At 40.1% G+C, this 26,279-nt stretch overlaps 1 protein-coding gene across 1 annotated transcript; it reads left to right on the top strand.

Annotated features, from left to right (window-relative positions):
• The first annotated feature begins 2,717 nt into the window (after positions 1 to 2,717).
• On the top strand, positions 2,718 to 10,028 carry NDUFAF4 (NADH:ubiquinone oxidoreductase complex assembly factor 4). The gene is made up of 3 exons (XM_004422137.3): positions 2,718 to 2,920; positions 3,449 to 3,552; positions 7,970 to 10,028. The coding sequence occupies exons 1-3, from the start codon at positions 2,785 to 2,787 to the stop codon at positions 8,255 to 8,257; spliced, it is 528 nt and encodes a 175-aa protein (XP_004422194.1). The 5' UTR covers positions 2,718 to 2,784; the 3' UTR covers positions 8,258 to 10,028.
• The last annotated feature ends 16,251 nt before the right edge of the window (positions 10,029 to 26,279 follow it).

Genomic DNA, 26,279 nt, shown 5'->3' with positions numbered 1-26,279 from the left:
CTGGCTACTGACTATTTCTGTGCCAATGCCATGCAAAGGCAGGGGGCATTTTATACCCCAGAGCTAATGATTCCCACCACAAATTCCAACCTCAATGAGCCCAGCAATGCCACCAGGTGTGCAGAGCAGGCAAATTAGCAAATAAAAATCAAATTTAGTATATCTATTTTTAAATTAAACTTCTGAAGAACATGGTTCTTACTTTACTTTCAGATATTTAGCTATTTTATCCTTTTCATTTACTTATGGACCAGGGCTTCAGAATTTCTTTGGTAATTTTTCAAACTTCTCCCTGCCCCTCTGGAAAATGGAAAGCAATGCAAATATAGAACTTCATATCCTGAGCTGGGCTCTGTACTAGACACTTTATATTTTTAACCTGTGTGAAACCTATTAGATAATTACTATCATCTCAATTTTAAGATGAAGAAAGCAGGTTCAACCAGAGTGAGTGACTTTCACAAGGATTCACTTCTGGCAAGGGGCTGGTGTTTAGGCAGAGATAGCTGGTCCAGGGCCTGGACTCCAGCTCAGGGGCACTACTTGTCTTTGGGTTTATTTGACATTTACTTGACATTTGTTTTGTTCCTGTTGTGTACCAGGCACTGTTCAATGTGATGGAAACAGCAGTGAATGAAATAGACAAAAATACCTTTTCTCATAGAATTTACATTCTAGTGTGTTGGCAAGACCCTAGGTTTATTTTATTCGTATCCTAAGATATTCAGCAATACACACTCATAATAACACTCCACTCAGAGAGATGCTGCTTAATTCTGAGCAGCATCCTAGTTATACTTTCCCTGGGGACCTGACTTCAACCCTTAATATAAGCCCAGGGGGAGTTCTGAGGTCAGACTTCCTGCTAATTTATATGTTTTGACAAGAAGAGCTGGAATTATGCATTTGTGGTTCAGGTTTTATTTCCATAATGATTCCCAAGTGATGACAGCCAATTGTGCATTCCTGGTGGAGTATCTCTGCCTTCTGTTCTGCTCTTTGAGGCCGGGACCAGGCAAAGCAGCTGACACAGGTTGGATGCTCCTTAAATGTTGAATCTGAAGTCTACCTAACGGTGGGAATTCAAGGAATTCTTTCATGTGGCAATCCCCACAGGCCCCTACACTTCCTGTAACTTCTGTCTAACATTTTTTCATGCTGCCAGAAGTGTGGTGGAATTTCTATGAAAATGAATTTTTCACTTTTAAAATATTTTAATAGGCAGTGAGTGGATTGCTACCATAGTTGTTGAAGCTCATGGACATAATGAGGCAGATGAAAATTTCTTGGCACCCATCAAAATATGAATACCTGGGCTAGAAAACAGGAGCATGCTGAAGTCTCAAAGATGGAAATCTTGGAGCAGCCTGCCACCTTCAGGATAATTTCCCAACTAACTCTACGAGAGAACACTGGTTTCAGCTTCTATAAATTCCAAATACCAATCCCAGTAAAAAGGTGTCATGATAATCAATTGTGGAAGCTATGTTCCTTGTAGGACTTTTGCTATGATTAAATATTATATTTAATAATTACATTAGTTTTCTTTAAACAAAACTGCCCCTTTCTTCGATTCTTTTTTAAAAAATTATTACTTCGATTCTTTTTACATTGATTCTTTTCTTGCTTTTAACTGGTTAAAAACAACCAACCAACATCATTTCGCTAAGCAGAGCTAAGAACACTAAAAGCAGATCTTGCAGCCGCAGTCTGTGAGAAATATTGTGACTTAAGAAATTCTATTTCCTGATGGGTTCTTTTATTATGGATTAATGACAATATTTCTAAAGATTCTTAAATAAAAGCAGCAACACAGGAATCCATTCAGAAATGGGAGCGCGGGGGAGAAATGTAACAATACTCATTCTTTTCTAATGTCTTATTAGCTTTTCCTTTCATTACGTTACACGGAGGGCTCCCTGGCTGAAAAAGAATGAGGAAGGCAGGAGAAATGAGAAAAAGGCTAGGAAATGATGCAGTGACAGCACTTAATGGTATGGAGGAATAATACAAATTAGTAGTAAAAATAAAGGGAAAGGAAAGGGAAGCATAACTGAAATCGATACTATTAGGCCAAATGAGTTATGAGCGCACGATGCAAAAGATCATGGAAAAAGAGAACACGTCGGGCAAGACGATGGGAAAATAAAGGGTATTTAAATAAAAGAATGACTGAAAACAAATATTCATCGAGAATGAATACACTTTCATTATTTTCCTGTCACTAAAGCAAGAAAGAGCAATTGTAGAACCTTCCTTGATCCTGGTGCAATTAGTTCCATTTTGGTTGGCTTCCTCTTTGGCTGCATTGACCTGTGAAAAGACTTCAAGGTCAATTTCCCCACAACTTGGATTCTCTACTCGGACTGCAACTTTGGAGCCACGTGGGAAGCTTGAACCAATGCAGGATCTCACTCCGGAGGAATTAAATCAGAAAGTCTGGGGTGTATCCCGGCATGCTACTGTTTTAAAGCTTGCCGGGTCTCCAGGGGCGAGAACCACCGTGGCTCTGCGCCTTAAGCCCCGCCCCCTGCCGCGGGAAGCAGCCGCAGGAGGGAGCACGTAGCTCACCCAGGAGGGAGGCGCTCCCTTTGATACGCTCTGGCCGGAGACGCGGCGTGAGCCCTCCCGACCGCTAGGGGGCGAACCGCGCGCAGTCAGCTCCCGTTTTCCGGCGCGCGGCCCGTTCGACCCCAGACGTGCGCATGCTCGGTTGGTGCCGGAGGTCGCCGGCGCCGTTTTCCCACGTGCGGCGTGTACCTGAGAGCATCATGTTGTGAGGAGATGGGGGCGTCAGTGACGCGCGCGATCAGGAATTTCAACCTGGAGAACCGCGCGGAACGGGAAATCAGCAGGATGAAGCCCACTCCCGCTCCCAGGCACCCCTCCACCAACAGTCTCCTGCGGGAGCAGATGAGCCGTGAGTGGTGCGAGGGGCGGCGGGGCGCGGCGCGGGTCCCCTGTGCGGGCCGGGCGGTTCCGCCCGGTGGACCTCGGGCCAGTGACCCGGGGACCGCTGTCTGCCTGCTCGGCCGCAGCGACTTGGGTCAGCCGAGCGCCGGAAGGCGGCGCCGCCAGGCCGGTGACATTGAGACTGTCCCCTCGCGCCCGCGGTGGAGGGGGCGGCTCCGCCTCCGTCATATCCCCGGGGTGGCGGCCTGTGCCCCGCTGACCTGGTCCTCGCGGCTTTTCTCTTTCACGCTTAGCGACTTGATCCAGGGCATCAGTCAGAAGGGATCGTGTGCACCGAAGATTTCTCTAGGGGTCTTCACAGAACGGGGGACGCCGAGCCTGACCTAGCGTTTCGACTTACATATAAAATACTTTGTACTTTCCGTGTGATTATCTATTAAACGAAAAATTAAAAGTGACTGTCTGGTGTTAAGTGTTGAGGATCTTAGGGGAAATTTTCTTTGGTTTTAATATTGTGACCTTTTTCTTTCCTTAGGCCATCCAGAAATTAAGGGAGAAATTGGTAGAAAAGACGACAAACTGCTGTCATTACTAAAAGATGTGTATGTCGAGTCTAAAGATCCTTTGTCTTCCGTGCAGGTAATCTGTGTTTTAGTTAAGTAAATAAGTAATTTAACCTTTTTGGAGTCCAGGAAAATGATCAAGAGAAGAGTGGTAAATAGTAAAAGGAGGTGAGTTCTCTGCAAGTGTAAAGTGTCAGCGTAGTTGTGACCAGAATTGAGTGCTTTGGCAAAGTTTAAGCACAGTGGTTTAACCGAGACACACATGCCTTAGTACTTTGGATATTTACCGAAATTCTAGAACACTTGTGATGAAGTATTGATTGAATGCAATTATGTGAATTATTTGCTATTATTTCAGAATTTGTAGGGTTTGGTAGGTACTTCCAGTGATTGTCATTTGAATGACCATAGGAGAGTTTTAATACTATTTTCTCATCCTTTGGTGGATTGAGGTATGTTCTAATCTCAGGAATTCCTTTAGTGTTGTGTTGTCGGTGTTTTTTTCTTTTTGGCTTTTCAGGACATATTCAGATAGGATAAGTAGACTTAGGGAGACCACAGAATGTATTGGGAATGGGAACCTGTATTTATATGTATCCGTATATAAATGCCAGGCACAAGTGCTTTGTATATAGTGATGAACAAAAGAGACCTGGTCCTTACTCTCACAGTGTCTATAGTATTGTGAGGGACACAGGCATTAAACAGATGAGCAACCATAAGTACAAAATTATGTCTGTGATGGAGAATTCTGCAGACTATGAGTATATCAGAGGGGCCTATTTGAGATTGGAGGATCAGGGATGGTTTCTGAGGAAGAGACATTTAATCTCAGGCCTGAAGGATGAGTGGGAGTTATCCACATAAGTTTGTGGGGGCGGGAAGGTTCTAGGTAGGGGAAGAGTTTGATCAAAGGAGAGGAAAATGCCAATGACAACTCCCTGATTTTTTTCCATTCTGAAATTCTCTGGTTGTGTCTCTCTCCCTCTAGATGGATGATAGACTGTTTATACAGATTTAGTCATTAATATAATTTTCACTAGAGAAGAGAAAACTCATGTGTAAAATAAAGTTTGTAAATGATTGCAAGTAATAGCCATTATAGAGTTCAGTTATCACCAGATGCTCACATAAAAAAGATAGAGGGGTTGATGTTCATGTTCTTTATGTTATTTTTAGACAGGTGTTGAGTAATACTTCCAAGTATTGTTTCTCTTACTTTATAATAAATTACGCATTTGAAAATTGGCTCTTGGGGAGCGGAGAAAATGTAATGCTTTTTATGTATAAAACACAGATATATAGACATAATAGATAAAGAGATTCACAGTGGTATTAAAATTTCTTGGTGGGTATTACGAAAAGTCTAAAAAAGACTCATGGGGGAGTGATCATGAAAAAAAAGTTGAAGTTCTTGTTTATGTTCTTTGTCCCTTTTTTCCTTTTGGGCAGTGCATAGTTTTCTTAATGACTTGTGATGTCTCTGGACATCAGTGATACTGTGCCTATCATATGTCAAATAATTTCTTTATTTTTTGTCTGAGTTCTATTACTCTTCAAAATTCTGGCAAATATGTTAGCCTTTTTGTTCTTGGTATAGGAAGTCTGAACTCACTCTAACATAAAAACAGTCTTCTATATTTTCTTCTAGTACTTTTATGATTGTATATTTTATGTTAAAATCTTTATTGGGCATTAAATAAGTATTTGGTGTGTGGAGATCTTTTCAACTGGATGGTCAGTTGTCTAAATATAATTTATAGAATAACAGTCCTTTTTCCTCTCAAAATGCTAGTACATACACATAGAGGTCTGTTTATGGATTCATCAGTTCTATTTACTTATTTTTGTATTTCTACACTAGAATCATATTATTTTTAATAGACCTTTATAATGTATCTTGATATCTGTTATGACCTTCTGTCTTTCTTTTCAAAAGTTTCTTGGCTCTTGTCACATTTTTTTCCCAGATGAACTTGAGAATCAAATTTTCAGGTTCTTTAATAAGTCCTATCTGGATTTTGAGTGTAATTGAATTGGAATTTATAGATTAAAGTGAGGAAAATTCACATCTTGGTGTTATTGAGTCTTGGGGGGATAGAGGGAAGGTTGTTACTATGGAATCTTTTTCACCCTAAGTTTTTTAACCGTTTATTTCTAATACGTTAGAACGTGAGTGATTTTGTATTACAACTACCCACATTGTAAGGTTTTTATATTAGTTTTTCAGTTGATTCTCTTATTTTTCTAAAGATATTCTCATATGATCGGCATAGAGTTAGAATTTTCTCTTCCTTTCTAGTATTTATACTTAATTCTTCTCTTACTGTATTGTCTGTAGCGTTAACATAGCAGTGAAAGTTGGTATTCTATCCTGTTCTTTCCTTACATACGATGCCTCTAATGTTTCAGCATTAGTTATAATTAAATGATACGGTTTCTGATTAAAAAATACTCTTATCACATTTGGGACATTATCTTCTATTTCCAATTTGCTAAGTTTATTTTTTTTTTTAGTCAGGAGAAGATGTTGAATTTTATCAGATATTTTTTATTGTCATAATAATTTTAGTATTTAATAATAATCAGAAAGGAAGTCTAAATAAAAGTATGTATGGAGTGGAAGGCGGAAGATAAGAGAAGCCTTGAGTTTGGGAAAGTGAAGAAGTTGGGAAGAGTGTTTCAGGCCAGAGTTACAATATGAAGGTAGGAGAGTGTGTGATGCCTTTGGAGAGCAGTTAGAGTTCCGTACAATTCGGGGAAAGTGTGAGGGATGACTTTGGGAGAAATGAGGTGGGATAGGGGTGATAGGGGCCAGATCGTGAAGGTCTTTATTGTCTGGCTAAGGAATTTGGGTTTTATCCTGAGAACAGTGGAAAGTCATTGAAGAGTTTCATGTCTGCCTCAGGTTTGCTTCATAATGGGGGCAGTTTTGAGAGTGGGCTGAGAACAAAATGCATTTTATCCAGTTAAAGGAGACCAGTTAGGAGGCTTTTACAGTAGTTCCTGCTAGAGACATTGGCTTGCACTAGGGTGATTCAGTGATGGGGAGAGAAGTGAGTGGGTTTGAGAGGAGGCATTATCAACAGGATTTGGTCATTGATTGGCTGTAATCAGTGAGGAAGAGGGAGATGACAGGCATAACATGACATAGGAGAAACTTTGAGTTTTGGAGTGGAATATGGGAGGTGGGTGGTGTTGGTCACTGAGAGAATATGGGGATAGAATTGGTTTTTCAGAGGAAAGGGTTAAGTTCAGTTTTAGACATGTTGATTTTGAGGTGCTTATAGATTATCCAAGTAGAGATACCCATTAGGCGTTTGGGAATTTGGGTCTGGAAGTCAACAGAAAGGTCTAGGTTTGAGATCAAATTTGAAAGTCATTAACGTGTAGGTGGTAATGGAAGTTCAGGGGAGTGTGTGAGATTACTTAGGAAGAATGCGTAGGTTGAAAAGAGGGCGTGGCCCAGAACTTGGGGCACACTAACATTTAAGGGGCGGCTGTAAGGAAACAGATCACCAAGAAAACAAAGAAGGAACCACTGGAGAGACATGGAAAGAAGAGATGGAAAACTAGGAGACGGGTGGCATGGAAACCAAGGGGAAAGATAGTTAGGGCACGTTGGAGTAATCAACAGCATTATATGCTGTAGTGAGTTCAAATAAACACTGAAAAGTGTCCTCTGAGTTAAGATCTAATCCTCTGGATTAGAGATCACAAGTATCATTATCCTTTAAAGCTTAACTGAAAAGAAGAAAACTGGTCGTAAAGGAAGTGTTGGTTTTGGTTTGGTGTTTCTAAAAGGTAATGACCACAGCGTTTTTACATTTTGACCAAACAGCAGCAGTAGGCAGGGTCCAGTTGAAAGGAAGAGGAAAAGGGAATGATGGGCATAGCTAGGTAACAGGAATGAAATATAGAGAACAAATGCAAGAGTTAAGCTTGGATGGGACAGACAGATGGAAAGGTGGGTGTGCATAGGTTGTTTTATTGATATTAGTTGGAGTATTGGAGGCATTAGCTTATTTTTTCGGAAGAGGCGAGATCTCTAGCAATATTTGAATTCATTCAAGTGTTTGGGGGCATAGAATATGAAATACAAAACTAGGAAACAGAATGGAGATTATCGAGTAAGCTGTTAGGGCAGCATCAGAATCCCGCCCTTCTCAAGCAGTGTTTTCATCTATTGTGATTAGTTCGTTGTTGTTCATTAATATACATGAAATAATGTGATGAGTGGATGGTATATATTTGATAATTATTTTCTAGAACTCCCTAAATTTCTTAATGATGATTGAGCTGTAGTTATGAAATGGCAACGTAGCAAAAGTGCCATTGGACTATGGCTCATTATAATGAGAAAATGTAGTTTGGAGAAGCATGTGTAGTATTTATTTGAAGAAGAATAGTGGAGATTTGAGAAGCATGAAATTAGATGTCAGATCTTTTCTCTCATCTTGAAAGCCTTTTTTGTTTTTGTTTTTTGATACTAGGTAAAAGATGCTGGAACACGTCAGGAGCCAAAGGAGTTCAGATTGCCCAAAGGCCATCACTTTGACATGCTGAATGTTAAGAACATTCCCAAAGGCAAAATTTCTGTTGCAGAAGCATTGACACTTCTCAATAATCATAAACTTTATCCAGAAACGTGGACTGCTGAGAAAATAGCACAAGAATACTATCTAGAACAGAAAGATGTAAATTCCCTTCTCAAATATTTTGTTACTTTTGAAGTAAAAATCTTCCCTCCTGAAGACAAGAAAGCAATACAATCAAAATGAAGAAAATCTTGACATTACTTGTTCTATATGTACTTCCCATCCCCATGCCCTGGTTATTTTCTTATTTTTAGCATATTAAATTATATAAATTACTGAATGTTTAAAATGCCCTCCTTGTGAGACAAGACTATTTATTGAGCTCTGCTGAATTTTCAGAATTGCTGATAGAATGAATTTTGTTTTCTTTTCAATTTTAATTTGGTTTTGGCAAATGCTCTTATGTATATCAGCATGACTAAACCAAACAAGTATAAACTTATAAATAAAAGAGTTAATGTGTTATTTTAGGCAAATCATATCATCAGCTTTTAAATTGGTCACGTGGCCTCCTAGGAAATGTCATGAATCCCTCATTTAACATTCAAAGTTTCACCTTCCAATTTAGGTGGTTAGTCTGTTCTTCCTTTGGAATAGTGAAAGTAAGAGCTTTCCTGACTCTTAAGACTGTGCCATTTTCTTGTTAGGAAAAGGGAGACTTGACAGTGAGGTAGAATAACAGTATTTCCCAAATAAAGACAGACAGGAGACTGGATACCAAATCAATAGAAAATACATTTTTATTACTACTCCATGGAATAAGAATTAATGAGGACTTTTTGTTTTGAATTGGTTTTATGTATGGAATAACTTTTTAAAATTATAAAAGGAATTGGTGTTTATAAAATTTCAGCAGTCTCTGCTTTGACCAACAGGTCAGTCCAAAATCTTTCAGAGAGGAAAGCAGTAGTGGGAGCTATATGAAAAAATAACTTCTCTGGACTTAATGTAGAAATACAAGATTTTAAAGAATGGTTAAATCAAAGAACTATGGTAAATGAAATTTGGTGATGAAATGTATATTCTAATTTACATGCTGGTTGAAAGAGGAGAGAAAAAATAGCAAGTAGAAGCATAAAATGTGATCATTAGAAGGGATTTGGGAAATGGCTGCTTCATTCATTTAACAAACTTATGAGCACAGTGTGTACCAGTACTAGGGTCTTGAGCGAGAGTGTGTAAGTTTAGCTCTGTCATATTACTACCTGTGGGATCTTGGGTAGATTGTGTAACCTCTTTGAGATTGAATTATACTCTGAAATGAGTATAACGCCGCCTGCCTTAAATCTAAATGTTACTGTGAAGGTAAATATTACAAAGACTACAAAAGACTGAACAAACATGATTTATTTTTCATGGTTGAGAACAGAGGCCTCGGGAGGTTTCATCATCTATCTAAGATTATTGTGTATTTTATGACATAGCCAGGCCCAGAATTGAGGTTTTCAAAATCCTAGTGGTGTGTTTTTTCTGTTGTGGCAAAAAGGCAGAGGTATGAGTTTTAGGAATATTGGGGAAAGTGGTTATCAGTGTCTTTCTGAGGGAAGATAGACATTCATTACTTCCCTGGGATTCCCCTGGAAATGATATGGAAGACACTGAGGAATCCAGCATGGAATGAGGCATTTGTTACGCTGAGAAGAAAAATTGACTGAGATGGGAAATTTTTGTTTTCAAGTGCAGTTTCATTATGTGAATAAACTATACCTAGTTTATATTTGGTTCAAAACTAGTTCTTTTAAGAAAACAAGAACTCGTAATATAAAATTGCATTTCAAAGTTCTGATAAGTCAATCATCAAAACTTTTCCTTTATCAAATAAAGGTCAATACTTGAATCACTAATACTGCTATTTCTGAGCCATCTTCCCTATTCAGATCTACTCTGTGGTTAGGCGGCTGTAGATATGGCTGTTATATGGTGTCACATGATAAAATAAAGTACTTCCATATCATTTATTGGCCTATTACTGCTTTTTATTATACCTAGGAGAGCACTTGGGTAATGGTTGTGCCACAGAAAGCATGGAGTTTAGATTCAGAAAACCTGGGTGTCTCAGCATCACCACTAGCCATGTGATCTTGGAAGTGACCTCAGCTGTAAAACAGGTAATAATTGCTAACATCTTAGAAGCAATCGCTGTACTAGGCACTGACCTAGGTGCTTTACCTGGATTAGCTTGCTTTATATTTACCACAGGTATGAGGATGAATACTGTTAACCGTATCTTACAGGGAAGATTGAAGCATGGAGATTCAAAGTATCTTTTCAAAGATTTTCAAAGTTTACCTAGTAAGTGTTGGAATTTAAACCCTATTAGGTCCTTTTCAAAACCTTGTGTTTCTAACCGCTACACTATGTTGCTTCTCTGGAAGTATAAGAATTAAGTGAGGTGGCCTGGGACACATGAGGCCAGGACTACTCAATGCCTAACGTATATGAGAATCACCTGTAGAGCTCTGGAGACGTAGATGTCTGGGCTCCCTGTGCAGTGACAGACTGGTTTAGTAAGTCTGAGAGACTTGCTGATGGGCTCTGGATCGGGGACTTTTTTTTTTTTTGGGTGGGGGGAGATCGGCCCTGAGCTAACATCTGCCAATCCTCCTCTTTTTGCTGAGGAAGACTGGCCCTGGGCTACCATCCATGCACATCTTCCTCCACTTTTTTTTTTTTTTTGTGAGGAGGATCAGCCCTGAGCTAACATCCAATGCCAATCCTCCTCTTTTTTTGCTGAGGAATACTGGCCCTGGGCTAACATCCGTGCACATCTTCGTCTACTTTATATGGGATGCTACCACAGCATGGCTTGACAAGCAGTGCGTCGGTGCGCACCCGGGATCCGAACTGGCGAACCATGGGCCGCCGCAGTGGGAGCGTGTGCACCCAACCGCTTGTGCCACCGGGCTGGCCCCCCTCCACTTTTTATATGGGATGCCGCCACAGCATGGCTTGACAAGCGGTGCATCGGTGTGCACCTGGGATCCGAACCAGCGAACCACGGGCCGCTGCAGCGGAGCAGGGGCACTCAACCACTTGAGCCACCGGGCTGGCCCCTGGATCAGGGATTTTTAAAAAATATTTAATGACCAGTGTGGCACCAGACTGTCCAGACAGAGTGTGTGCTGACCATCTGTGTAGGTTAAATATCAGAATTGTCTGGGTTTCAAGTTTACTGTGAAAGAAGAAAAGGAAGGAGTAGGAGATAGAAGGGTGGCTTTGGAGGAGTTTAAAGGGGAGAAGTTTTCCTGGGCGTGAAGAAGGGGAGAAGGAAAGAATCCCTGGAGATAAAAAAGATGTGGGTTAGCAGGATCAGGAGAGGAGGGAGGGAGTTTAATCATAGAGTGCGCAGGAGGACTGGGGTTCAGGGAGCCGATAGAGGAAAAGGTGCTCAAGTAGGTGGATTTGGCAAAGTTCTACCATAAATAGGCTCACAATATAATATTGCCCAAACTGGCACACTTCTGTGAGTGAAAAGGGCACCAATTTTATTAGGACGATAGAGATAATAGGCATAAACTGGAATGTCTTGGACAAACTAGGAGGTATGGTCATCCTAACCACAAAAGGCACTAATGGAGGTCATGAAGGCCACCTGGGCTCTGGATGCAACCCTCTTACCTCCACTTCATCAACATTTAGCATCTCACCATTAACCACTCAGGAATGACCCCTTCTGTGCCAGGGAGCTTTGCTTGGCCTCAGCTAATGCTTATACATGGACATCCCTCCTCCATATCTGCCTCATGCCCTTACACACCCATAATCCCATGAAAAGGAGGGTGGGGCCCTGGACAATCAGTGGTGGTGTGATGAGGAAGCTTCTGTACCATACCTGCAGGGACTGAACTGCGGTGCCTCAAAGCACCCTGAATTGGGGCTATGCTTAAAGACAGCTTGTTGGGTACAAGTTAAAACTATATAAGGAACAAGCACATATAAAGGACTAAAATGATTTTATGCATCTTAAATAGCCATCACTCATTGCTTCATAGCTACTCTATCTTACTTGTCCTGACAAAGACCAATCCATTAAATAGTTTGAAAGAAGGAACATCTATCCATTTGTTTATCTGGACACTCCATTTCTTCTGCTTTTGGAATAATAAGACTGAATTACTTGCTAGGAGAAATGATGAACTGTCAGAAGCACTTAGGTCTAAATCCCTATATAAAAACCAAAGCTTTACATTCAGAGCATTTAGGTCACTAATTCCATGGCCTCTTTTTGCCATGGTCATTGCTCCAACAATAGAACTATGTCTTGGGATCACATGTGAGTCGAGTTGTAGAAGAGGGGCTCACCAGTTAGAAGAACAGAATCCTGAGCAGAGATGAAGTTCTTTAATTTTTTAATATGTTGATGTTGTGGAGTATATAGTAGGAAACACCAAAATTGCTTCCTACTTGCGTCCTGTGAGGAAAAGGCAAAGAGTAGGTCATTATAAAGATGAATAATTTTGGGACGAGAGTTTAGTCAAAATGGGATAAGCCAGTACTTGGGAGTTGAGAAGTAATCCCTGAGATGAAAGGAGATAGATAACAGTGTGCAGTCTTGATGAGCAGGAAAAATTTCTTGGTTACACGAAAGAATATAATCTTTGGAAAGGTGGTCTAGTTTTGAAAGAAGAAAGCCACAATAATGCCACCTGAATGACAGTGAACTCTGCCTCTGGCTCCAAAGCAAGTAAACTAATAAAAGGATTTACGGATAGGATTGATTACTGACATCCACATCTGGAGATAGAGGGTGCCATGAGAAAAAAGATAAACAGTATTTTATATAGCTCTAAATAAGCCTCAGGCTTTTTTCTTATTCCAGAAGGATAGGTATTTATTAATACATATGTGTTTGGTAGTAAAAATTCCATTTAAAGATAATGATTTTGAGCAACTTTGCTATTTTAGTATACCGTGTAGTACTTATGTATGGGAAATATCACAGCCAGATTTTTCTTTAAATGTCCTCCTGCATTTGAAGGTAAGCGTAATACAAATCATCCAATAATTTACCTGAACTATATAGTGAAGATTATTACCTTTATTTTAGAATTAGCTATAATTTCCTTTCATCTTTCAATGTTGCTTGTTACACAATAGTATGTTTTTGTGTAATATTTAAAATTTATTTTTCTTTTAGTTTACTTTTTTAAATATATGGCATTTCAATACATGGCAATAAAGATATGATTTCACATATCTTTATATGGGTTGGTGAGTATATAAACAGATGACACTTTTTAATTACCCAAATAAGGAACAATACAAATGGGCTCCTATATATTATTTAGATTATTATTAGTGTAGGGAAACCCTTGCATAGAACATTCAACTCTCATTAACTCTATTCATTGCTTCTTAGGCCATTATCCATTCATTTTTTAAACTTTTCTATATCAGCCTTCCTGCTCCTGGTGCTGGTCCACAACTGATGCTGTTGGTTCAGATAAGGAGCCTAGGAATGGAAAAACTGCTTAAAATGTGTCTCGGAGAAGGGAAGAGAGAGAAAGAAAGAAATTATTTTTTGCCTTACAAACATCCCAGAAATATTGCAACATCACCAAAGCAAATGAGTACCTTTTCTCCTCTTAGGTTATTCTTTTGTTACATGTTTTTCCTTTTGTTGCTGGCCCTGATGCTTCTGGAGGAATAGCAAAAAGTAAGATAAAAGATTTTAGAAGTTTTAAGAAAGTCTAAAGCCTCAAAACGACATCTTTAATGAGGCCTTTAAATATTTAGATTACCGCATTCTATTTTTTAAGAGACCCACTTTTAGGTAGGTCAAATGAGTGACCCACATGTGAATGTAGATATAAGATTTATAGCGTGATTTTTTAAAACTTTGCTTGCTCAAGTAATTTATTAAGCAAAAAGAAGACACACATTTAAACTTTGCTTAATAGTTTTTTAAAAGAGAAGTGGCTTTTCAAATCATTTCCTCAAATCAGTAATATTGCTAATTATTTATTCATTCACCACAAATATTTATTGATCTATCTACTGTGTGCCCAGCACTGTTCTGGAAGCTGAGGCCACAGCAGGGAGAATAAGAAAGTCCCACGGAGCCTGCAGTTTTACAGTGTTAGCTGCTGTTTCCTTATCTATTGCTCCATAACAAACCATCTCAAAACCTAGCAGCTTAAACCAACAACGTTTGGGCCCGGCCCCGTGGCTTAGTGGTTGGGTGCGCGCGCTCTGCTACTGGCGGCCCGGGTTCGGATCCCGGGCGTGCACCAATGCACCGCTTCTCCCGCCATGCTGAGGCCGCGTCCCATGTACAGCAACTAGAAGGATGTGCAACTATGACATACAACTATCTACTGGGGCTTTGGGGGAAAAATAAATAAAATAAATAAAAAAAAAAACCAACAATGTTTTATTCTCTCTCGTGGTTTTGCAGATTGTTGGAGCTCAGCTGGGCAGTTTTCCCTCAGGATCTCTCACGTAGTTGTGGCTGAGTCTGGTGTCATCTGAAGGCTAAGCTGGGCTGGATGTCCAAGATGGGGATGCCGGTTTTTGGCTGAGAGTTTAGCTAAGACTGGATCAGAGCATCTTTAGGCAGACTTTCCATATGGGCTTCTTGTAGCACGGTGATTGGCTGAGTTCCAGAAGCAAATGTTGCAGGAAAAAGAAAGTAGAACTGTCAGAAATTGTCGGCATCACTTTTTTGTTCCGTTTGTCAGAGCAGTCACAGAGCCTGCCTGGATTCAAGGGTAGGGGGCACAGGCCACACCTCCCTATGGGAGAAGTGTCAAAGAATTTGTTGCCATCTTCGCCCTTTGCGGTACATCCTATCAGGAAATGCATGATGTCAGTTTGTCTCATTTTGATGATGTTAACTTTGATACTTGGTTAGTGTCATCTGCGGTATTTTCCCTGTAAAATTACTATTTTTTCCCTTGTAATTAACAAGTTAATGATTAGGAAGGGGCATGGAAGGTACTGGAAGTGTTCTCTGTCTTGATCTGGTTGGACATTGCATTAGTATATACATATGAACAAATACATCAAGCTGTTCATTTCAAAATAATTTTACATACTTTAATATATTATGCTTAATAACTCAATAAAAAATAAAAAAAAATATTTATTCATTTATTTATTTTTTGCTGGGGAGTATTCGCCCTGAGCTAACATCCGTGCTAATCTTCCTCTATTCTTAGTATGTGGGCTGCCAGCACGGCATGGCCGCTAACAGAGCAGTGTTGTTCTACGCCCAGGAACTGAACCCAGGCCGCCAAAGCAGAGAGTGCTGAACTTTAACCACTAGACCACCAGGGCTGGCCCAAAAAGGAAAAAAATTGAAAAAATCAAAGTTGCATCTTCACCTTCATACCTTGCCCGGTTGTACTTTGGTTGATTGGTTTAACAATGATTCCACTAGTCTCTCAATTACAAAGACCACAAAACTCAGACACCTCTGACTCTTCTCTAACTCACCCTCACCTTCAGCTTCCGGCCTCAGTCATGACTGTCTAAAATTCATTTTCCAACTGGCTCACAGGCTAATTTTTCAAAAAAAAAATACAAATGTTAAACTGTTGCTCCCCTGCTTTAAATTCATCCCATCACCCCCAGGATAAAATTCAAGTTCCTTAAATTATAAGGCACTCCATGCCTGCTTAATCTTGCCAAACTCATCTCTTGTGGCTTTCTCAATGTGAGATCCAGCCTGCCTAACTGTTTCCTACTGAGGTGTGCATTTACCTGTGACGTAAAATGCAAAGTAACACTTCAGTGGTTTATTGAATGGTAATTTAGTTCAATTCTGTTTAATGAATATTACTGAGTATTAATTGAGTGCAAGTCTCTGAGCTAGATACAGAGGTGAGAGTTATCATAAGGAATAAACATAATCCTTGCTTCCTGTTGGGATAAGAGAAATGTATAAATTACCCCACTACAAGGCAGAATTTAATAAGTGCCTGTAGAAGTATAGACACAATGCAGTGGAGATTCAAAGGTGGGAGAGATGAGAGCCCTCCTGAGCAGGGTCTGTTTGTCTTAATTAATGGTTTGTCCCAAGGAGAATGAACTGCCATTTAAGGGGAAAAATCATATAAAAGTAATTAGTTCATTAAAGAATTAAGGTTCCAGAGAGCCCAGATCCTTTATGTGGGTGGCACATTTGGTGAGCATGCACACAGAAGGTCATCCACTCGCTGTGGTCACACTTTCATGTATCTTGAGAGGCTATTGTGTGGTTTTGATTTTCTGATGCTGGTAGATACTGTTTCCATTTCTATTTTCTCCTTGCAGAGCTCTAGTGCCTTCACTATGGGGCTTTTGTGCAGAGTGTGCTATCCTGAGAGATATCTCTTTAATGTTTATTTGAAAAGATGTGACCTCTGGCAAAGTCTCAGATCTTCATATTTCATTAGACACCTAATGTCCCTTTTACACCTAGTATTTTTATATACATTAGAATCTTGTGATTATATAGCTGCTTTAGAAGAGCCAACTGTATGAATTTACTAGGGCTGCCATGACAAAGTCCCACAGACTTGGTGGCCTAAACAACAGAAATTCATTTTCTCACAGTTCTGGAGTCTAAAAATCTGAGATCAAGGTGCTGTCAGGGTTGTTTCTTCTGAGGCTTCTCTCCTTATCTTGAAGATCAAAATCTTCTCCCTGTGTCTTTACAGGGTCTTTCCTCTGTGCCTGTCTGTGTCCTAATCCCCTCTTTTTATAAGAACACCAGTTACACTGGATTAGGGCCCAACCTAATGACTTCACTTAACCTTAATTACCTCTTTAAAGGCCCTATTTGGAAATACAGTCACATTCTGAGGTACTGGGGGTTAGGATTTCAACATGAAGTTTGAGGGAACACAATTCAATAACATGAACCTATGTCAGATTTTAGCTGCATATAATTATTTTTTAAGCACATAATTTGATCTTGGTGCATTTTGCATTGCATAAAATTCAAGTAGGTTTATGCTGCAGTTTAGACTGAACATTTCTATTAATTGTAGTTGGGACTTCTGCCCATCGAAGCATCCTTTACTGTTGGATGTTATCCTAGTCAAGATTAGGCCCAACTCCTTCATTTTGCAGATTCAGGTATGGTATCTAAAGTCAAACAATTAAAAGCAGAGTCTAGAACTCAGGGTCCTAATTTCCTGATTTGCCATGCAACATTACACCAACCTGGTAATACCACTTAATTTCCTAAAGACGACCTCGAAATGCTGCAAGATTTTAGAATCTCTCTTGTCATCAGAAATAAAATTAGTAGTAGATCTAGTTTTAGGTTTAAGGCTTCTAATTGTATTCTAGTGTTTTGAAAATATCTGCAACCCATATGTAATACCTATGATAGTTTTTCATAAGTGAATTCAAGGTTGTGGAGCATATTCGCAAGCACACTTGCATTCAAATATCAGCTTCCCTCACCTGTTGGGAGGTTACTTAAACATTCTCAGTTTCATTCCCCCACCAATGGATTTTCCTCAGTACTTATTTAGGTGTGAGAATATACCAAACTAACAAGAAATAAATGTCTGATCTACAAGATCTTCAGAATAAAACAAAAACCACATCATCATAGCAGTGTACCGTTTTTATACATCTCCCTACCATAACTGTGATAATGATTAAAAAAACTGGTTTCTGGGTCTACGGAAATTCTTTTTTCTTGCTGTTATTTTCTTTATGGCCTTGTAAATTTAAATCCTCTCTACTTCAGATGTGCCCCCAGATTTACAAACTTTTATTACAATTTTGAAATTTTTTCAGAATTTACAATAAAGTTTATGAGTATAAAATAAAGTGGTTTCACTGATGAGCCAGCCCTGACAGCCTAGTGGTTAAAGTTTGGTGTGTTCTGCTTCAGTAGCTGGGGTTCGGTTCCTGGTCGCAGAACCATGCCACTCGTCTGTCAGTAGCTGTGCAGTGGCCGCAGCTCACACAGAAGAACTAGAAAGACTTACAACTATAATACACAACTATGTACTGGGGCTTTGGGGAGGGAGAGAAAAAAAATGAGTGGAAGATTGGTAACAGATGTTAGCTCAGGGCAACTCTTTCCCAACAAAAAAAGGAAAGAGCACTCTGTAAAAGAATGTGTTAATTTTAGAGGAGCATCAAACTTGACTTGTGATAACTTATCATGAGAGATAGTATGAAATATAAAATATTGGAAAGAAAATTAATTCTTAATTATTTAATTTGAGACATAGTGTAATGTAGTCAGGCTCCATCACTTGGGATTTTATTATTTGAGAGTACTAGACAGAAGCAGACCATTTAAATAAAAATGATCTTTAAGAAGAAAGCAGGGCCGGCCCTGTGGCTTAGCGGTTAAGTGCGTGCGCTCTGCTACTGGCGGCCCGGGTTCGGATCCCAGGCGTGCACGGACGCACTGCTTCTCTGGCCATGCTGAGGCCGCATCCCACATACAGCAACTAGAAGGATGTGCAACTATGACATACAACTATCTACTGGGGCTTTGGGGAAAAAAAAAGGAGGAGGATTGGTAATAGATGTGAGCTCAGAGCCGGTCTTCCTCGGCAAGAAAAAGGGGAGGATTAGCATGGATGTTAGCTCAGGGCCGATCTTCCTCAAAAAAAAAAAAGAAGAAAGCAAATAATAGTTTGCTAAGCAAACTATTAGTTTGAGACAAGTACTGGGAACACATTTAACTTGCACTGGAGAATAAAGTGCTTTTAAAACCCAAAATTGCTTTAAAGACTTAGTATAACTTTAAACTTTTAAAACTCAAAAATACTTTAAAGATTTAGTATATTGCTATGTATTTGAGGAGATTATGCTAATTACAGGCAAGTGATAATCTATTCTTTCTCCAACTGGACTTCAGTTTAGAAAGATGTGTATGTTTACACATCTTTGTCCTGTGAATTTACAAGGGATAAAACTGCACTCCTTTAAAAATATTGCCATTAGTGTGGTTTCTACTTTTGGTAGCTTGATTTGGGAGATTTCAATTTAACTCCAGTGATGGTAAATTTTTATGAAATGAATAATCTGGGGTAAACCCCAAAGCAAAACCTTTTATTCCTTTGTAGAGTGCTATAAATAACTGAACCATTGAGTTTATAATAATGGTGATAATAATAATGATATTTTAATCATGGTATATATTTACAATGTTTATTATTTGTAATAAACATTGCATAGTGGTAAATACTTTACATTCTTTATTTTATTTTATCCTCACAATTATTCTATAAGGTAGCTTCTTTTAGTATTCCCAATTTACAGGACAGAAAATTGAATATTAGAGTGCTAAGTACTTGCTTGACCTAAGGTCATGCTGCAAGTCAGTGGGGGAGGGGCTGTCAGGTGCACTTCCTCTCCAAAGGCCAGGTCTTGACCACAGTGGTGGGTTACTTCACCATCACCACACTTGTGTTCTACTTGTAATGCTCAGTGCCTAGCAAGCAAGACTCTTTAACTTTGAGGCTGGAAACAAATATGACCATTGCCTATAGCAAAGATTCCCAGAAAGATGAATTTCAAAGGGAAGTGATACACCACAATGAATCTTACAGGGGAAGTGGTTATTGGGCTGGACATAAAAGGAGGGATAGGAATTCACCATGGAGGAAAGTCTAGTATAGAGAAAGGGAATAACATATGCCAAGGCTTAGAGGTGAGATAGGGAATGTGGAAATGGTCAGTGGTTTTACTCAGATCTGGGTCAATAGTTTGCCTTGCATTCTTTTATCCCACATCCCTCTGTCCCCACCAAGGATTATGCCTTTGGTTTCTTTACTTTCGCAGGTTTAGGGGACCTAGATTATCTTGTGTTGCTGGAGCCTATCTTATCTTACGTTGTATTCTATCTTGAGATTCTGTGCAGTCTTGCTGTTTGCCTCACCTTTGATGAATCAGTGCTGGCCTTTGAGGGGCACGTACATGGTTCTGCATAGTATCCTTGGTGATGAGATGCTGATAGAGGCTTTCACATGCTGCTTAATTAGACCTTCACACCTCAGGCATCTCAAGGTCTCAGAGAAGAAAGGTCAGCTCCCTAAATGAGACTCCTAAAGAGAGGCACTAAAAGGTCTCTCCCCTCTTGGAACATCTTATTATGTTTATTACTGCATGTTGGTTGGCTGCTTTGGTGATAGTAAGGGAGAGGGGGGTGGACAAGGAAGAGGCAGTGAAAGGTTTTGCTTTGAGGGGAGGGAAGTAGGCTCTAGCATCTTTTGCCAAAGCTCACTCTCATTAGATGGTCTTGACTATCACGTCACCTATATCTGTGATGCTGGTATATTTTCATATGTAACAGATACACCTAAGAATCCTCAAAAAATAAGAAAAGGAAAGTGATATTTGTGCCTATTTTCTTTCATCTGACTAGCTTCTGCCGTCATTTTAACCTCTTGACTTATATTTATAGTCACGTCCTGAAAGCAATACTGGTACATTATTCCTGTTCTAGTCTTTGTCAACAGCATTTAAAGTTTTCAAAGCTGTTTCTCCAGTTCTCTGGCTTATGTATCTGATTTTAAAAATTATAATTAAAACACAATCAAATAGTATTTGACCCTTACCATTCTTCGAGGCTCAGCTATTGACTTCTATGTCAGGCAGAATTAGTGAATCCTATTGGTTGTGTCTCACACAGAGACCTGAGATTCTGGAAAATGTTTCTGCCTTCTTCCCCATATCTAATAGTTTTGATTGAGAGGGTTTTGAGTGGCTGAAAATCATACTAGCCTTTTCTGCGTTTCTCTCCTTCCCAGCTGATTGTGATAGAATGTCTTTTTAAACAGACACCCAATTAGCCAGACTTTGGAGGCTGTACAGAGCCCTCCAAACAATTACGGGTAGGAGAGATGAACAGCCTCCCTCCACACTGTCTGCTATATTAATTTAGGATTTTGGAGGTGAGGGGTTGGCCTAGATTTCATTCTGGCCTATTTCAAACCTCAAAGAATGAGACAAAGCAATTGGACACCACAGTATTAGAAACCTGTGTTCAAAAAGTGCAGGTGGAGGGGCCGGCCCGGTGGCGCAAGCGGTTAAGTGCGCGCCCTCTGCTGCGGCGGCCCGGGGTTTGCCGGTTTGGATCCCGGGCATGCACCAATGCACTGCTTGGCAGGCCATGCTGTGGCAGCGTCCCATATAAAGTAGAGGAAGATGTCCACGGGTGTTAGCTCAGGGCCAATCTTCCTCAAGAAAAAAGGGGAGGATTGGCATCAGGTGTTAGCTCAGGGCTACTCCTCACACACGCACACAAAAAGTCCAGGTGGAGAAGCAAGCCGATTTATCATTTACCTCCTGAAAACGTTCCTCCCCCGTTGTCAGGGGAGAGGAGCTCAGGTCTCTTTTTGTAAAGGGAAATAGGGAAAGTTGGCAAGAGTGAGAAGAAGATGGTTTGAATTGTGTTTTTCCCTGCACTTCTAAGAATAGTATATGCGTATATACTTTTAATTACCATTCTAAAAGTGAAAGAGGAAAATGATAATTTTGGAGAAGAGGCAAGCTAGAGATAAAAATGCAACTATAAAGTTTCTAAAATAATGCCAATATCTACAGCAGTCTTGATTTTCTTTCATTGTTATGGCAGAGGACGTAGAGAAAAGAGGTTAAGCAATTTTCCTCCTCTAGGACTCAAACTCCTTTCTTTCCCAGCAGTCTTTTTTTTTTTTCTCTTGCGAAATCCCAAATCCATGTTTATTTTTTCAACGTAGTGTACAATTTAACAAATCATTTATCTCCATCGTTTTGTATACTTAGGACTTCATAAACGTCTTGTTCTCAGAAGGATTCCAGAAGAAACTGAAGTCACTCAGGCTTACTTCCTGCTCTACCTCAGAACAATACAATATTATTATCTAGGTATTCTATTTTTACCCTATAATGAGGACACTCAATCTAAAATTGCACACAACCCTGAGCTGTTACATTTCTGGTTTACTTTAACCTGAATAAGCGCTTCAGATTTTCCTGAAATCAGATGTGTGCAGTGCTGGTTTCAAGGCCATACATGGCTTGTTACCGTCAGAATTTAGTGTTTATTTCTCATTGTAATGAAAAAGGCCCTCTGGCTGTCCAACCAGCTGTAATCTTTTACCAGCTCTGAATAAACATTTCAACCCATAATGAGTCATTGTTGGATCTTATGAAGAAAATGGAATTAGAGAGAGAGTAATTTATATCTGTGCTGGACACTCAAAGTTTTTCAACAAATGTGGGTGAGGCAAAAAGATGTAAGGCAAAAAAGATAGTTGTGGTTTTCAAAATGTGGAGAAACAGTTGAGAAGGACTGATGTTACCCTAATGTACTGCTCTGTGAAAGAAACAGGTGACGCTGCTGTCCTCACAGGGGTGACTGACTGGCGTGCGGACCTTCTGCAACGTGGCAAGAAAACCTTCCATGGAGATGAAGTTGGATTCCCAAGAGCAGGGCCTAAATTTCCACCCTAGGAGCTGACCCTGCAGGATCCATCCCTGCCCCACATTCTAGCACCCTCTCATCTTCAAGACGGGAGGTGTGGTCTGGAAGGAGGGCAATCTGGGGAAGATGGTTTTGTGTCAAAGAGGCCTGGGTCAGCTTCATCTCTAAACTGTGAGGCCCCTGTTGAGGCCCCAGAATTGGTGCCCTCCTGGGCGAGTCAAACCGTTTGGGGCAGAGAGTCCTTTGCAGAGCACCAGTAAATTCAGAACTCTCTCAGGTGTTTTAAGGAGTTCTTCTTTGTATCCAACCTCTACAGCCTGGAAAATTGCTTGGGGATAGCCTGCCTGAGTCTCTGGCAGATGCCTTTTATCCTCTTAAACCATCGGATGTATTTTTCTCAAATAATTAAGTGAACATTCAACATTTTAGCCAAAATGAATCTAGTTGTAGAACTCTAGCTTTTGAGATTTCTCCCTTTTCAAAGCTCTCACCGTGGTGCCAGAAAATGCCCTTCTTGTTATGAAACTGTATATTTGACTTATAGTAGAATTTTGGGAAAGATCAAGGAGACTCAGAATGATCGATGATGGTGTTGCCGAAAAATCGGGACCTTGTCGCCATAGCCGAATCAATGAACACAATGACAAGGGGTTGAGGAAGGGAAAGTAATTTTTAATTTTGCTAGCGGAATGAGAACGTGAGAGGCCAGCGCCTCAAAACCCGCTGTCCTCCTGAAGTGCTAATAGCGAGGGTTTTTAAAGGGAAATCCATGGGAAAGAATGTGTTGTGCAAGGTTTTAGATAGGGGAGGGGGAGCTGTGGCTTTGTAGGTTGGTGCCTTCCCATCAGCCTGCATTTGGCCTTGTGAGGCTGTTCGCAGGGAGGAGGATGGTGAGATAGGGGAAACCGCAGGAGGGTGTCCTTGGTTATCTGTCTCCGTGATGAAGGGTGGATTTAGGTGCCAGGAAGCCAAGGAGTTGGGGTCTGGGAAGCCTCATCTTCTTGATATTCTCTGGATATCAGTTTCCCTGTAACAAACCTCAAGAACTGGTAATTAGCCAAAACTTCAATGCAAGGCCACCTGGGCTTTTAACACTTTGTAACTTCTATTTGCCTTGTGAAGTTCAGGGATACAAAGGTTTAAGAAACTGATATTTACATGTGAATATAACTTAGAGAAGCAGGGAAAGGAGATGACTGCTTTTAGTTTTAACCCCATATATGCTGAGTTTAACATAGGGGAACTGATATCAGGGCTGGCATCAATGGCACAGATAAGTGGGCTACCACAAAAAAGAGGAAAGGGACACTTGAGAATCCAGTTAGTAAGCGTAGGCTGCAAAATGCAAAACCTTCTCAGCATTTAGCATTACTCCTTGGAGCAAGGCACGACACCACACGTCTTCTGAGTTGGCAGTTTCCCTGCAGCCTCCATGCCCTCTCAGAGAAGAGACAATTATGCTTAATTTTATATTCACTGGTTGAATTTCTTTAAACAACGTTAAATATCAGAGCAGCATTTTTACCATAAACAGAAATGTTGTTCTGAACTGATTATTTAGATGAGTTTGTCACTTTCACAGACTGGAAATATTTTAGGGGATTTTGTTTCCAAAAGAACTTTAGAAGGTACTAGCGAAGATCTTTTATTAAAGTTAGACAAGTGATAAAGAACTGAATCTTTCTAAAATTACAGACTATGAATCACCAGAAAAACCGATGGCTTATGCATATCAAATCTGTGCTTGAAAACATCACATTGCCAGAAGGCTGTGATTGGAATGCAGAGTAGAAAAAAGATACAAAACATCAGTGGCGAATGTGTAAAAATGATCAGCCAGATAATTTTTGACAGAAGAGCAAACCAGGTAACTATTTTTGCTTCTCTAGTAGACATCACCCACCTTAAATGCTGAGAAAAGACCTTTGTGTGATGATTCCTAGTGAAAGAAGACTCAGATTATTTTAAAAGATACTGACTTTTACATAAGAAGCTGTTTTTGCTTACAGTGGCAATGCCTTGTTTTTAAATAATGATGTTGGGCTCTTGAAAATGATTTTATTCTTATATCTGAGGGCATGATGGTTATAAAATCTGAGTTAATGAGGGGCCAGCCTGGTGGTGCAGCGGTTAAGTGCGTGCTCTCCATTTCAGTGGCCTGGGGTTCGCAGGTTCGGATCCCAGGCGCACACCGATGCACCGCTTGTCAGGCCATGCTGTGGCGGCGTCCCACATAAAGTAGAGGAAGATGGGCATGGATGTTAGTCCAGGGCCAATCTTCCTCAGTAAAAAGAAGAGGACTGGCATAGCATGTTAGCTCAGGGCTAGTCTTCCTCACACACACACACACAAAAATCTGAGTTAATGAGAGAAGGATAGTCTATCCTAAAGGCCCTATGGGTGAGAGCAGCCCTTTCACGTTTTTGCTTTTTTTTTTTTTTTTTTTTTAACATTTTCTAAAGCAAAGGAATTCTCTTTTAGGACACTCTCCAACATCCTACTTAATTCATTCTCTTGGGGAAATTATGGCTGCACCAGGGAGCTCTATTGAGGGTGTTAGTTGTATTTGCCCCTGTAGGGGAGAAGGATTTATGAAGTTTAAAAAAAAAAAAAAGAAAAATTGTGTATACGAGTTTTAGATGTTGATCTTTCCCTCTTTGAAAGTACAGTGGTCTTTCACATTTCTGCATTTCATCTAACATGGAGCAGAAAAAGTAATCAGTAAATGATTTTTGTTTTTGTTTTTTGTAAGGAAGATCAGCCCTGAGCTAACATTCATGCTAATCCTCCTCTTTTTGCTGAGGAAGACCGGCTCTGAGCTAACATCTATTGCCAATCCTTCTCCTTTTTTTTCCCCAAAGCCCCAGTTGATAGTTGTATGTCATAGTTGCACATCCTTCTAGTTGCTGTATGTGGGACGCGGCCTCAGCATGGCCAGAGAAGCGGTGCGTCCGTGCGTGCCTGGGATCCGAACCTGGGCCACCAGCAGCAGAGGGCACGCACTTAACTGCTATGCCACGGGGCCAGCCCAGTAAATGATTTTTGAATGAATGGATGAACAAACACATTCAGACTACAGCAGATTTCCATATAGACAGAATCCAGCATGTATCACACCTAGAACTGATGTAACACATTTTTTAGAAAATCAACTCAAAGTGCTCCATTAAAAAAAAGTTTGGAAGGAAATGTAAGCCAAGAATTGTAGTTTTTCTCTCATGCATCTTCACAGTACCACTGCCACATAACAGACATTGCCCTTTCTGGAATAATATTGGGGAAACCAGATTGTGGTGGGCTTTGTAAGCCATACTGAAGAGTTTACACTTGATGCCTTAGCCCTGGGGAGCCACTGAAGGATTTGGAACATCAAAGAAACTTAATGAGAAGAGATGTGTACGTGACAGTTGGGGCTGGGGAGCAGGGACACTAGGTAGGATTCTATTGTGATTTGTCCAAGTGTTGCAGGAAGGAGAACTGGTCTTAGATGGTGTCAGTAGAAATGGAAAAGAGAGAGATATGAGAGGTATTTTGAAAAAGCATAAACTCTTGAAGGCCAGATTTTTGTTTCACTTATCTCTGTGCCTGCTCCATCACCCCAGTGTAAGGGACGATAAGGATCCCATAGACATATGTTTGAGTAAACTGAACTGTGTGACAGGACATAGCGAATGAAGACTAAATACAAAGCAATAATGCCTATGGTGGATTGTTTGGATGAATATTCAGTTATATTTTTAAAAATGATTCTGATATACCAGAGCATAGGAAAATGGTGATATCCTTGAGAGAGACTTCCCTGGGGTAAAGGTAATAATCAAATACCATTTCCAT

The sequence above is a fragment of the Ceratotherium simum genome, chromosome 19 (genome assembly GCF_057802395.1).
Source record: "Ceratotherium simum simum isolate JZ-2026a chromosome 19, ASM5780239v1, whole genome shotgun sequence".
Classification (NCBI taxonomy): Eukaryota; Metazoa; Chordata; class Mammalia; order Perissodactyla; family Rhinocerotidae; genus Ceratotherium; species Ceratotherium simum.
Note: the sequence above shows the minus strand (reverse complement) of the source record. Positions and strands in the feature narration are given on the sequence as shown.

What these genes read in the sequence shown, in the direction of transcription:
- NDUFAF4 (XM_004422137.3), top strand. Translation starts at nt 2,785, where the DNA reads ATGGGGGCGTCAGTGACGCGCGCGATCAGGAATTTCAACCTGGAGAAC. An exon ending in CCTGCGGGAGCAGATGAGCC is followed by an intron (nt 2,921 to 3,448) that starts GTGAGTGGTGCG and finishes TTCTTTCCTTAG; the next exon opens with GCCATCCAGAAATTAAGGGA. An exon ending in ATCCTTTGTCTTCCGTGCAG is followed by an intron (nt 3,553 to 7,969) that starts GTAATCTGTGTT and finishes TTTTGATACTAG; the next exon opens with GTAAAAGATGCTGGAACACG.